At 34.8% G+C, this 13,529-nt stretch overlaps 1 protein-coding gene across 5 annotated transcripts in view; it reads right to left on the bottom strand.

The window, feature by feature from the left end:
* LOC115212226 (meiotic recombination protein DMC1/LIM15 homolog) overlaps window positions 1-13,529 on the bottom strand; it is a 38,558-nt gene that overhangs the window by 20,111 nt on the left and 4,918 nt on the right. For 2 of the 5 annotated variants that reach the window (XR_004999139.1, XM_036502970.1), the window contains exons 1-3: window positions 8,987-9,087; window positions 1,417-1,481; window positions 351-395 (exon numbers count right to left, since the gene is read on the bottom strand). Coding sequence is in view for 4 of the 5 variants with exons in the window: in XM_036502970.1 (XP_036358863.1) it covers window positions 351-395; window positions 1,417-1,467 (96 nt within the window). In the remaining variant the exon portion in view is untranslated. Of the gene's footprint in view, window positions 1-350; window positions 396-1,416; window positions 1,482-8,986; window positions 9,088-13,529 lie in introns of those variants that run through there. The other 3 variants (XM_036502972.1, XM_036502971.1, XM_036502973.1) reach the window with 2 other exon arrangements.

Here is a 13,529-nt window from a genome sequence, read left to right on the forward strand (position 1 = left end):
TTGTTTCTGTAAAATATCAATATTCAGAACTAAATGTCAACAGAAAGAGTTCACTGATAGAATGCTTTAATGCATCTAGTTTGAAATCTCATTATTTAGAATTCAAATCCCATCGCAATTGTTTTTACCTGCCATCCTTCTGAACTAAATCTAACCAGTCCCTCTCTAGGTTGCCACATAGTAAAGCATATCAATATCACTACTGAAATTCGAGGTGTATGTAAAAAGTTTATTAAAATAAAATATTTCAGATTCCTCTTTAATATTTTCATTGTCTTTGTTATTTAATGTCAAAAATATATTTCATTTAAAATTTAAAAACACAAGACCACTATTAAGTATATACTCACAATTCCGTGATTCTGTAATTGTTCAATATCTTGAAAAAATGGATCCTGAAAATACAAAATTACTCTCCAATTAACAATAAATTGTAATTAATAAAAAAAAAATATTTAGGAATGGGAAGTGCAGGGCCCAGTGATTAGAGTGTTTGGGTCAGACTGTGGTTTCAATTCCTGAACCAGGAAATACATAGTTTATTCAAGCAAGTGTCTTCATTTCAAGTTGCTTCTCACTTGTAATGAATACCAGCCCATTCTTCCTTCAACTATTACATCTTGTATGTTTTGTTGGGTCAAGGGTGAGGGAGCAAGAGGCTGTCAGTATCTGTTTGCAGCTATATAAGCACCTAAAACAATTAGTGAAAGCATAGTGTATGTTACCAAGTCATATTCATTCATGAGTGATGGCTGGCCATCCTGTACTATTTAAGAGCTGAAAGCCAAATAATAATTATAAATATCTAAATGTAAAATTGTTAGACACAGGGATTTTTTTCTTCTCTATAGTGACTTAGAATAATACATTATTCAATCTAAGGAGGTCACTTCTTCCACCAGTCTCAAAGATCCCTACAAAAACTTACGCATGGTATTTCTTGTCCTTTGACTTAAACCATATAAATAAATACAAATAAATATAAAGCAAAATAACAATTTTCTTCAACCTACGACCCAACGGTTAACTTTGAAAACTAGTATAAAATAATATTCTAAAAATATTATTTTTTTTGTCTTCAATTAAAGTGAAAAGAAGCGGGGCAATTTGTAGACTTTGATATAAAAATTTTTTATCAGAATGAAGCTACATAATCTATTTTTATATCCACCAATCTTATATTGTTTTTTTATTATTATTATTATTTTTCTATTATTAAGACAGAGAGCAGACAGAATCATTAGCACCCTGAACTAAATGCTTAGAAGCATTTTATCTGTCTTTACATTCTTCTGAGTTCGAATTCTGCCAAGGTGGTGTGTGTGTGTGTGCGCGTGCATGCATGCGTGTGATAACTGTAAGATATTCAAATGTAAAAACACACAAGATGCTACTTGTGACAGTCTTGACACATACCTCTTCTTCTTCAGACTCCAAATCAGGAGCAACAACTTGCTCAGCAGCCATAACCTATAATGGAAATATTATAGTTTAAGATTAAAATGTAACCAATTAAACACTGCTCATACATCAATATACATATCAAGAAAACAACATTTTGCCTTCTCCTCAGCAAAACATGAACAACATGCCACTAAAACACAAGAATGTCAATGTTGGTGAAAATACTAAGCATCAGCATTACTCTTCTGGCATGTTCACAAGTAAAAGTCACAATGGAATACTGCTCTCACAGCTGAAACAGTGTTGCTTCTACACATACAAACATCCTAGCCCACACCCTGCTCCCACAGCTGAGACAGTGTCACTACTACACATACCAACATCCTGCCCTACACTCTGTTTTCTGGCCCATAGAAGTTATATCTCCTCACTTTGGCTTTTTTACCACAACTGCTCTATTGCCCAGGGAGAGTACTTTCAACTCATTTACCTATATTCTTTTCATTAGACATATTGTGTACCCCATTACCTATGCCCTGCTTTAACCACAATGCCCAGCCTTCTTCACCAGAATATAAACTCTCTGGAAGTCCCTCTATAACCATTTTCTTCCTACAGTCATCAGTTTTTGTTTCTAATCATTTAGCCACAAGTGAAAGACAGTGCTTATATCTCTTTACAAAACTCAGAGACTGATAAGAGGAAGGATTCTTAAACCAGAAGTTTGATTTGAATGTTTATGACGGTGGATTCTGTTCATGACACTTAAGTGTCAAATGATTGTGTTAAAGTGACCAAAACGAAAAGATTTTAAAAAATATATGTAAGAAGAGCCTGCTTGAATAAGAAAGGCTGGTCAACAGTAATGTTTAACATATCAAACCAAAGAATGTCTAAAGTCTATGACAATCATTATTAATCCTGGTGAAGGTAAACTGCCAGATATTGAATCATCTATTTTTAGTATTTGTGACAATCTTCATGTTGAGGCATCAATTCATGCCTTCTATTGTTTCTTGGAAGTGAACTACACTGTTATGAAGCAGAAAATCAGGGTGAAGACTTTGAATTTGCTCATTGATGAGAAAGGTAACAACTGATGTCATTAGACGCTTTTACTGAAAATAATAGATTATTTTAAATGGGATAGAATGAGTACATATAATTTTTATTATTAAACTAATAAGCTGAGAATATTAAGCTTAGGTCCTTTGTGGACTTAGCTATTTTTTCACTCCATCTAGCATCAATTCTTGGAGCTATTAATTTCATCACAACTATCATTAATATACTAAGCATCAGCATTTCTCTTCTGGCATGTTCACAAGTAAGAGCCACAATGGAATACTGCTCTCACAGCTGAGACAGTGTTGCTTCTACACATACAAACATCCTAGCCCACACCCTGCTACCAGTAGTATTCATTTATCAGGTATTAGAAGCCAAGCCATTAAAAGGTCTGGTTCACATCAGTCTTGACTGAAAAGAGTAAAAACTTTCAGCACATCAAGAAGAGCATCAAGCATATTGACCTCACCAGTCATGGAAGGTCTGTGAAGTGAATAATTACAATCTCTTCTTCCAGACCAATCTATTAAATATATATATTAAAAAAAAACATAGAATTCTGAATAAAATCTCTGAATACTTTGCAAAACAGTTCTATGTTTTATGAAATAATTCTTTTACTCTTCTACTGATTTCAGCCACTGAACTACTACCATGCTGCAAAATGACTTCAAGGGTATTGGTTGATTATATTGGTTTCAAATTTTGGTACACAGCCAACAATCTCAGGGAAGTGGGTAAGTCAATTACATCAACCACAATGCTTAACTGGTACTTATTTCATCAACCCCAAAAGGATGAAAAGCAAAGTTGACCTTGGCAGCATTTGAACTCAGAACAGATGAAATGCCACTAAGCATTTTGCTTGGCATATTTGGTTGATTATGCTGTCTGCACGATTTTCTCCATCTGATGCTTTTACATATCCAATTCTTTTCCCTTTCTCCTTTCAGAAGAAGTGCTATACCCAAAATGTCAGAAACTCTCTCTTTTTACCAAGAATCAAATTAATGCATGCCTTGTGCATGTCCTCTTGTCTGTTAATTTTGTCATTCACTTATTTGAATTGACTATATATATATCTTTTATCTTTTACAAGTTTTCATCATTAGACTGTGGCCATGCTGGGGAACCACTTTGAAGAATTTTTATTTGCTTAGCTGAATAAATTGACTCCAGTACTTTTTTAAGCCTGGTCCTTATTTTATTGATCTCTTTTTGCTGAACTAAGTTATGGCGACATAAACACACAAACACTGGTTGTCTAGTGGTGGTTGGAGGATAAACACACACACACACATATATATGATGGTCTTCTTTCAGTTTCTGTCAACTAAATCCATTCATAAACCTTTGGTCAGTCCAAGGCTATAGTAGAAAACACTTGTTCAAGGTGCCACATTGTGAGGCTGAATCAGGTACCATATGGTTAAGAAGCAAGCTTCTTGGTACATGGTCACGTCATATATATATATATATATATATATATATATATATATATAATATATATATATATTATATATATATATATGTATGTATATATATATATATAATATATATATATATATATGTATGTATATATATATATATATATATATGTATGTATGTATATATATATGTATGTATGTATATATATATATATATATATATATATATATACACACACATACAGAGTTAAGTGTAAGTCCGTTAATCATTAATTAACGAAGTCAACATTTTCATTAACAATTTAACTTTTGAGTTAACTTTGAAATCTTTATTAGACTAATTAACTTCCATTACATTTAACTTCTATTTACTCAAGTCCATTAACCCAAAACTCATCTACTGCAGCCCCTTAGTCAATGCAGTTTTGGCCCCTTGGTCAATGCAGTTTTGGCAGGCATCAACAAAAGATTTGTGACCCTCCTGGATGATGGGGAATGCCAACTGGCTGCTGCCTTTCACTCTAGGTTTTGTCTCATCTGGTTGGATAGGTATGATAGCACCAAGTTCACCAAGGTGAGGAGAAGCATGGAGGATAGGGTCAAGGGGGCCATGAGGCAACAGTCTGAGGAAATGAGCAGCAACAACAAAGAGGTGGAGGATGACTTCTTCAGTGGTGTTACCCAACAAAAAGAGAGCAGAAGCCATGGGTCACTGAAGATGCTACCTTCTTGAGTGAGCAAGTGTTGGTGGACTTGTTCATCAAGTTCAACATAGCCATCCCCTCCAGTGCTGCAGCTGAACATTTATTTTCCATGGGCAAGGACATCTTAAGTGCCAAGAGATCGTCCATGTCTGATGAAAATTTTATTATGTTAATTTCCATGGAAGGCAACATGAATCACATCAACAAAATGGAGAAGAAGAGGAAAAATTAAATTATGAACATATTGTGTTTTGAATTTTAAAAAAAAAATCTTTTTACAGCCACTTTATCAATAAACTTCTTTTAGTTTAATACTAATATTGTGTTTCATTTAAGTTAGTTTTACCCTTTTCTGAATCTAAAAGCCTTTAAAAACCTAAAAAAAGGGCCAAAACTATGAAATCAGCCTTTTTTTTAAACTATAAAACTTTTTTTAAACTATAAAATCAGCATTTTTTAACTCTAAGCAAAAAAAAAAGACTATAGTTTTGGGGTTCTAAAGCCCTCAAAAAAGCCCAAAATGCTGATTTTATAGTTTTGGCACTTTTTAACCCTTTAGAGTTTAAACCAGCCAAAACCCATTGTATCTAATTCCTCTATGAAATCTTTTAAAAAAATAAACAAACCACAGTGAATTCTCGTAGCTTTGAGATAATGCAAGGGCTTTTCTTCCAGAAAGCACAGAACTGGGAAAAAGACAAAATTAACTGAGGTGGATGGCAACAGAGAAAATATTGACTTCCATAAAGTGGAAAAAATAAATTGAAGGAAAAAAGTTGGTAAATATTTCGGTGTGAATGCAAATAGCTGTTATATGGTAGCAGGGCATACTAGAAATAACATACAAATCTTTCTTTTTCTAGGAAAAGGAGCCATTTATGTGTGATTTCTATATCACATTTGTTGAAAGCATGCAAAATAACCTGGAAAAAAAAAAGATCCGTGAAACAAAACTTACTTGGTGGAAACCTTTGAGGTCCCCACTACCCCTCCCACCCTTCATTTCTGGAAAAAAGTGGCTTGTGGCAGGTTTGGAGGTGAAATATGTTGAATGCACCCAAAACAAAACTGTGGAAAAAATTATTCTATGCCAAGGTATGAAATATTTACCAAAAGAATAAAATCTTGTACCGATTATACCTGCGTTCTAATTAATTCAAATTAATGTACCTCACTTTGAAAAGTGACAAAATTTTTGCCGGTTGCCCTCTGGGATAATTTTAGTAAACAAATCAAACAGGTAAGATGCATTAAGAATTTCAATTTTAGTATTTCTCCATAATGTTATTGTTTTTACACCTATTAATTAAATTTACCTGCTCATAAAAGTCAAATTTACTCAGCAAGATCAGCTAAAATTACATAACAATAAACCAGTGGTATTTAAAGCACCCACTGACAAAATTTCAAATCTGTATGTAAAAAATTTGCAAAGTTACAAGCAAATATTGTGGACACCACTTTTGAACCTGAATAATTCAAAATAACTTGTATCATATTTGACAAAATAACTTGTATCATATCTGACAGATTAATATGAACACTAAAGATGATTTTAGGTGGTTTTTTTTACTTACATACACATAACAGCCTCGTTCATTTGGGACTACACGTGTGTTACTTTGACATCATCATTCCATAAAATTTGTTTATCGGGAGAAAAATATTGAAAAATATTAATAAATGTGTGAATGAGAAAGAAACGAGGAGGGTGGTTTGGGGATGTGCTAGAAACAACAGCCAGATTTCCCTTAAATCACACATTTTCCTCTGAAATTATTAACAATTTTTTTTTAAACCGAAAATATTTCTCTCACAGTTTTTCGTGCGTAGTGAAAAGAAATGGTCAAAATCGTTTAGGACTGAGGTAGTGAGAGTGAAAACATTTTTTTTTTTTAATTTTCACCTTTTTTTTTTTGTGAAAAGATGCTTCCCATCATTCTGAAGACTTTGGTGAAAAACATTGGAAAAATTTCCCCGTCAAAACGGAGAAATTCCAATTTCTGTGGGCCGTCTGATCTGAAATTCCTTTTTTCTAGAAACTCCTCCCCAACGCTCCCTTCCAAACATTTTGCCTACAAATCTCTTTGTAATCGTAATCTACACCGTTTCAAAGGTATTTGTATAAAATTTCATTAAACAATACCTATTTTCCAGAAAGTTATGACGGGTAAAATGTTGGGTCCTGTGAACTTTCCGAAACTCCTTTCTCCAACCCCTCAGTAAACTTTTTCCAACAAATCTTTACATACATTTAATCTAAAGGGTATAAGCGATTATTTGGTGAAAGTTTCGTTAAAAAGTATCCGTTTTCCTGGAAGTTAAGTGGCAACAAAGTCGGTGGAGCATTAAACTGTAGTTATGGCTTTTTCAATAAACGTTAACATAGCTAGAGTGTGTGCTGCCCGGGGGCCCTTGCCGTCCCCATCCATTAGCTGCGCTAGCATATATATCTCTCTATGTATAAAGCTGAAGTTGTCTGTGTATGGCAGGTTTGGTAGCCTTCAACTAGCACTATCTCCTCTGAAACCCTGCAGCGCAAGTTGACCAAAATTGAGAGTATGATAGAAGAAGGCTTGCCCTTCCTTCCGTAGAAGAAAAAACTCAAATCGGACCATGTTAACACCAAACATTATTTACATCAAAAAGGTGCTTTTTTTCTATGAAAATCTCTACTTTTTACGATTTTTTGACTGCTGTGTCACCATTTTTCGGTGTATTTCAACCAGAAAAATGTTCACTTAAAGAGAATAACAAGCTACATAATGCAAAATTTTTACTTTTCAAAAATTCCCATTCTAAAGGGTCGAAACAAACCCGAGTAACGCCGGGCGATACTACTAGTATGTATATACCACTGGTATTTGAGTACTCTTTTTTCCACCTTGTTTCACATTTATGTGTTTACTCCGGTATATATATATATATATATATATATATATATATATATACTTTGATACTTTGATACTTTGATAGGTTTCGGCCATTATTGGCCCAGGCCATGTCTAACTTAATAGCACCACCTGGTAATATATATATATATGTATGTATATATATATATATATATATATATATATATTATATATATATATATATATATGTATGTATGTATGTATGTATGTATGTATGTATGTATATATATATATATATATTTATATATATATATATATATACACACATATACATACATACATGTATGTATGTATGTATGTATGTATGTATGTATGTATAGAAGGTTGAAACATAAGCCGTCCTCAAAAACTTTTTCTGCTCTGTCCTGACAGTAAGTAGACCGTCTGCTTATTGTTTATTGCATATTATATTGTATTTCAAACCATCTAAGCGAATTTACTACCAAGTTTCAATTACCGGTTGTAACTATTCTATTTTACCGTAACATCCCTTTTATCTTTTACATAAGCACGAACACCACACAATCTCGACCATTTCTCTTAACTGTCCTTCCAACTTTTGCATCTCGTACCGTTTTTACTTCTTAGTCAGTTGGGCTATGGGGTTGTAATGTGCCCCAGTATAAACGCCAACTGGTGCACAGCCTATCTTGTAAGAGATCAAAATTCAAGTCAATCTCGGCATAAATAACACGAGGCACTTTTGTTGGAGGCACTACATTTGTTTGGCCATCCCTCCTTTAATGCAAGACCGATGATGACTAATGATCTACACTGATTACTAGAATCATTCCATTCCTTTCCAACCCATTGATGTGTATGGTTGACTCATTGAACAAAAGCATGACGAGTCATCCCAGCTTATTTCACTTAAATTAACACACTCATAGCATTCCTATAAGCTGGAGAAAAAAATTACTTCATGCACCAAAATTGCAATTTCTTCGGATGTATGTGTTTAAAGTGTCATAGATTATGATTCTGCAGTACACGCGCGCGTGAACTTATATATATGTATTATAAGTATATGTGTAAGACTTTATGCATATGTGAATGTATGAGTGTATGTGTAAATTACTGGCACATTAACAGAGTTTTGGTTTGCTAGCATGCCTTATTCCAAAATATATCTATCGGTTTTTAGCCAACACTGTGTGATAGACACATGTAAACATCGTGATTACATGCCTTATTTTTGTGGACAGAAAAATACTAGCTATGATGCAAAAAGTATAGCACATGTATGTATGTGTGTATTTGTGTGCATCCATAATAAAGAAACCTTGACAGAAAGAAAAATAATTAATCTTGCAAAATACCAATTGACTAAAAACAGACGACATAATTTAAAGTTGTCTGTTAAATTGCAGATTGTTTATGTTAGTATTTAAAGGAAAAAAAGTCATCATATGTCAATGAGTAGTTCAAAAGAAATAAATCAATAATAAATTTGAAAATTTTAAATACGAACGTTTTCGAGAATGTTATTGAATTGTTATTCACTCAGCGACTGCTTTTGTTTTTCCCTCCAAATCGTGATCGTCTGCTACTTTGAAAGTATAAACTTACGAAGTTATCGCTCTTTCGACATAATGATAAACATATATAGAGGGCGCTCTCCGTTAATGCATTTTGAAAGTTTTGTGGGATTCGTTAGAAAATCTTGTAAAATGATCACTTACTATTGGTTCGCATCCCGCCAACGGGGACGAAGTATATCTTTTGGTGGTAACACTTCATTCGAACTGTCATTACATAAAGAATAAATGGATGTTGTTAAATTTCTTCCAACCACTTTAAGTTTTTCTATTTTTCTTTAAAAGTATTTAAATTTAAAAACTAAATTCGTTTTACTATGTTTTTGTTACACCATAAATATTCCACATTAAAACATAAATCCAAAATCGAAGAAAATATAATCATGAGCAAAAAAAGGGGGGGGGTGAAAAAACATCAATTCAATAAGTGCATTATCTGGTCGCATACTATAAGCTTATTGAAGCAAGCCAACAAGCTCACCGCATTACTGAGGGCGATGGCGAGGCTAAAGCGTTGGAATAGCCAAGCACCCTCACAGACATCACTTGACCCCTTTGTAAAACCTGCTGCTAACGATGACAAGAACGTTGCAATCAGCAGCCCAAATCCTCCAAACATCTATAGGGGTGTATGTGTTGGCAAAAGGTTACCCACTTTAGTAGAGGTGTTCATAGCGAGATCCTGTGAATGAGGTTTTGAGAAGCATGTGTAAAGGAATATCAGAAGGCATTTTTATACAAAACGTTTTAATTTATTAAAAGATAACAAGTCATATGAGCGTGGCTGTTGTATGTACATGAGCCAGAGAAAGTTTTATATCTTACATTTGAAATATGGATTCAGTTGGAAGTCATTATAAGCTAACAGAAAACTGAGCTAATGTAAATGAAAATATACTGTTCATAATAAGGCAAAGTTGTGTGCTAATGGCATTCAGAAGTTCAAGGAGCAAAGTTGGCATGAATGAAATAGGCTGTTCATGATGTGATCAGAGTTAGTGGTGTGAAAAATGAAGAGGCTGTTCCAGTGTTGCTAGTGTGCTGTCTTTCTGCTAACTGGTTAAAACGCCTACTTCTCTTCTTGGGCAGAGAACTGCTTTTAGTATTAATATTCACCCAGCCCTGATTGGCTGGAGTTTGCCATAGCACCACTATGCTACAAAATGATAATAAAAATAGCTTACCTGATATGCTACACATCTCAAATGTCACAGGCTGGAAGAAATGGTTCACTGACAAGTCCCAATATTTTATGATTTTCTTCTGTTCAGCAACAGAAATAGTGATCTTCCTATTTACCACAGCATTCTGGATGTGAAAGGGAGCAAAGGAGTCACTGAGTGTGGAACCCGAGATGAGGAACCTACTTCTTACCCTGGGACAAAGGATAAGGCCATCTGGTCTCTTATCACTTCTGGATAACCTCACAGGCCCTAGAACTGAGGGTATATTTACCTGAGCCAGGGTCTGCTTAATCATCAGGCTTAGCTTTGTGTGATGAGTGAAACAACCAGTATTTAGGTGGCAAGACAAACCATAAAGGCCTGTGGAGTCAAGGTGCCTACCACAGCAACACCTCAGTCCCCCACAGACGTCGGCTCCCACTGTGAATGCAATGGAGATGCAGAACTTATCCAAACTGAGTAGACCACCAATGTTTGCCACAGGCAGGACATCAATCCAGTCCTCCTAGAATTTCACTTATAGAAAGCAGATTAACCTTGAAAATTGATCAGATTGATCAAAGAGAGAGTTGAAGGTATCTGTTGAACATAGATTAGCCCATACTCACTGCTTCCATTTAACCTCATCTGTATCAGGAGCTGACAAACCCAGCTCCCTCTATTGTAGCAGAGCTCATCCATCTCCCTGTTGTAAAGGAGATGTTGCTTACCAAAGGAGAGCAAGCATGGAGTGAAGAAAGAAAACAGGGAAGAGACAGAGATGAGCACTTATACAGACCTAAAGACCCAAACCATTTGGGCAAATCACCCTGGTCACAGGACTCAGGAGAGAGACTGACATTGACCAAGCATCAGAGTTCTCTGATGATAAAGGTCAACAAAGCATTGGAGAGATAAGAATCTGCGAGGGACTCACTCTGACAAAAGAGAGGGAAAAAAAATAATGAATGCAATTTTCATCATCAGAAGGCCAAAACTACATCAGAGCTATATATTTATATTTTAATAACAGTTTGGCTCAGTTCCATATAGAGTTCCATGGGTTTTTGGAGGAGATGGGTGCATAGGACATGCCACAGAACTTTAAGTCATATGGGGTTAAGTCAAACTGTTATTGAAAAATGTATATAGCTCCTATCAAATGTCCATTCATGTGTATGTATATATATTGATATATTATCCATTCACTTGTGTGTATATATATATGCCTATCAACATAAGTATCTTAGAAGCTAGCTAGTTTTAATTTAACTTTTAACTTTGTTTGAACTTTAATTTAACTTTTTACTTAATTTAATTTTTAACTTTTAATTCTTTAATTTGTATCCTTTATCCAGTTAATTGTAGTTTTATCCTATATATACCCCACTTGAGCTAGGCATCTATTTTTAGTGAGTGTAGGACAAAAGCCCCATAGTTAAAGTGTGAAAGTGGACAAAAGCCCCACAATTATATCTTTCGGTTTTTGTTTTTGGTTTTTTTCACTTTTACTTGTTTCAGTCATTAGACTGTGGCCATGCTGGGGCACCACCTTGAAGAATTTTTAATTAAACATATCAATGCTAGAATTTTTTTTTATTTTTACTTGTTGCAGAGAGAACCTGTCATGGGTTAAGCCAGCTCTGTTTGGGACCCCAATTTTCACACAGCAAACTACAAAGAACATAAAACAGTGACTATGCATCATTATCATCATCATGCAGAGAGTAGTCACACAGTTGTAGCTGAAGAATTTTGTAGGGATGTAAATGTGATGTTATGTATGTGAGGTTGTGTGTAAGTTTTGAGGATGTGAAAGATAATGTAGTTTAAATTGAAAAGAACTCAGATCCTTGTGTTACTCTATCCAGAAAAGTGGAAGTTCTAAATATTTTAGTATATGTATGGGTATGTAGAAAAAAAAAGTGCTTGCGGAATGTTAATTTCCATGTCTCACAGTACATTGATATACACGTATTTTCTAAACAAACCATCAAAATTTTAATATAAATAATATCAAGCATTAATAGCATCAATCTGAGATAGGAAAAAAGAGTAATGAACTCACTGACAGTACTCAAACAATGTTTATGTTACTCTGCCATTGAAAGATATGTGAATTTGTCTCACATTGATGTTCATAATGTCAAATATCATACACATCTTTTTTTCATACCTTTCATTCTATTAACATTATTACAGACAATCAGCAACCTATCTATTCTTGTGGTGATACTTAGGTGATAATGATAATAATATGCAATTCACTTAACTAGACTAGAACCCGATCCAAATGAGTGGTGGTGTTAAATCATCATCATTGTTTAACATCCATTTCCCATGCTGGCATAGGTTGGACAGTGTGACAGAAGCTGGTAAGCCAGAGAACTTCACCAGGCTCCATTGTCTGTTATGGCATGGTTTTTAAGACTGGAGCCCTTCCTAATGCCAACCACTTAACAGAGTGTACTGGGTGCTTTTTATGTGGCCCCATCACCAAGTAACTTGCAAGACAAAGACCCCTTAGCTGGCAGAGGGAGGATAAAGAGAGGTGTCTTACTATAGAGGAGATACTAAGCTATCCCAGTAGGAAAAGAAAGGAGAGATAGTCAGAGAGAAAAATAGCAAGACAAAGTGAGAAAGAGAGAGAAATAGATGGTGTTGGAGATGCATCAGGACATATCCATAAGGTAGAGGGAACATAAGGGGTACAGAGGGGACAGGGGATGTTTCATAAGAGTGTGACAAGAGATGTTTAAAGATAGCAAAAAGGTGATTGTAGCAATTGATGGTGAGAGAAATTAGAGACTATGTAGATATGTGAGGGTATAGAGAGTGTGCAGATAGGCATCTGAGGCAACGTCAAGGGTCCTGCAACAGGTGGTAATCATGGATGGGGGGGAAGTGGGATGCTGGGAAGAATTGTTGCAAGGGAATTTTGACAAAGGACAACTTGAGTGTGTATGGAAGGGGACGTGGCTATAAAGGACATTGTCTTTATGTATGGCTATGATTTTATTTAGCTTGATGTGTCTTAAGCACAGCAAATTGTAAGAAGTCTTGGTCCCTTGTCATGTTTCTGAGTTTCAATATCTGAAGATCATTTTTCACCACTTTGTCCCACACCTTGGGTCTATCTCTTCCACAGGTTCTCTCCTCAATTAGAGATTGGCACATTTTTATCTAGCTGATCTCATCCATATGTATCACATGACCATACCAGTGCAGTCTTCTCTCTTGCATATTACATCTGATGCCTCTTAAACCCAATAGGTCAACAAATTTAATCAATCACTGGCAAAAATGTAACACA

This window comes from Octopus sinensis, linkage group LG5 (genome assembly GCF_006345805.1).
Source record: "Octopus sinensis linkage group LG5, ASM634580v1, whole genome shotgun sequence".
In the NCBI taxonomy this organism is placed as follows: domain Eukaryota; kingdom Metazoa; phylum Mollusca; class Cephalopoda; order Octopoda; family Octopodidae; genus Octopus; species Octopus sinensis.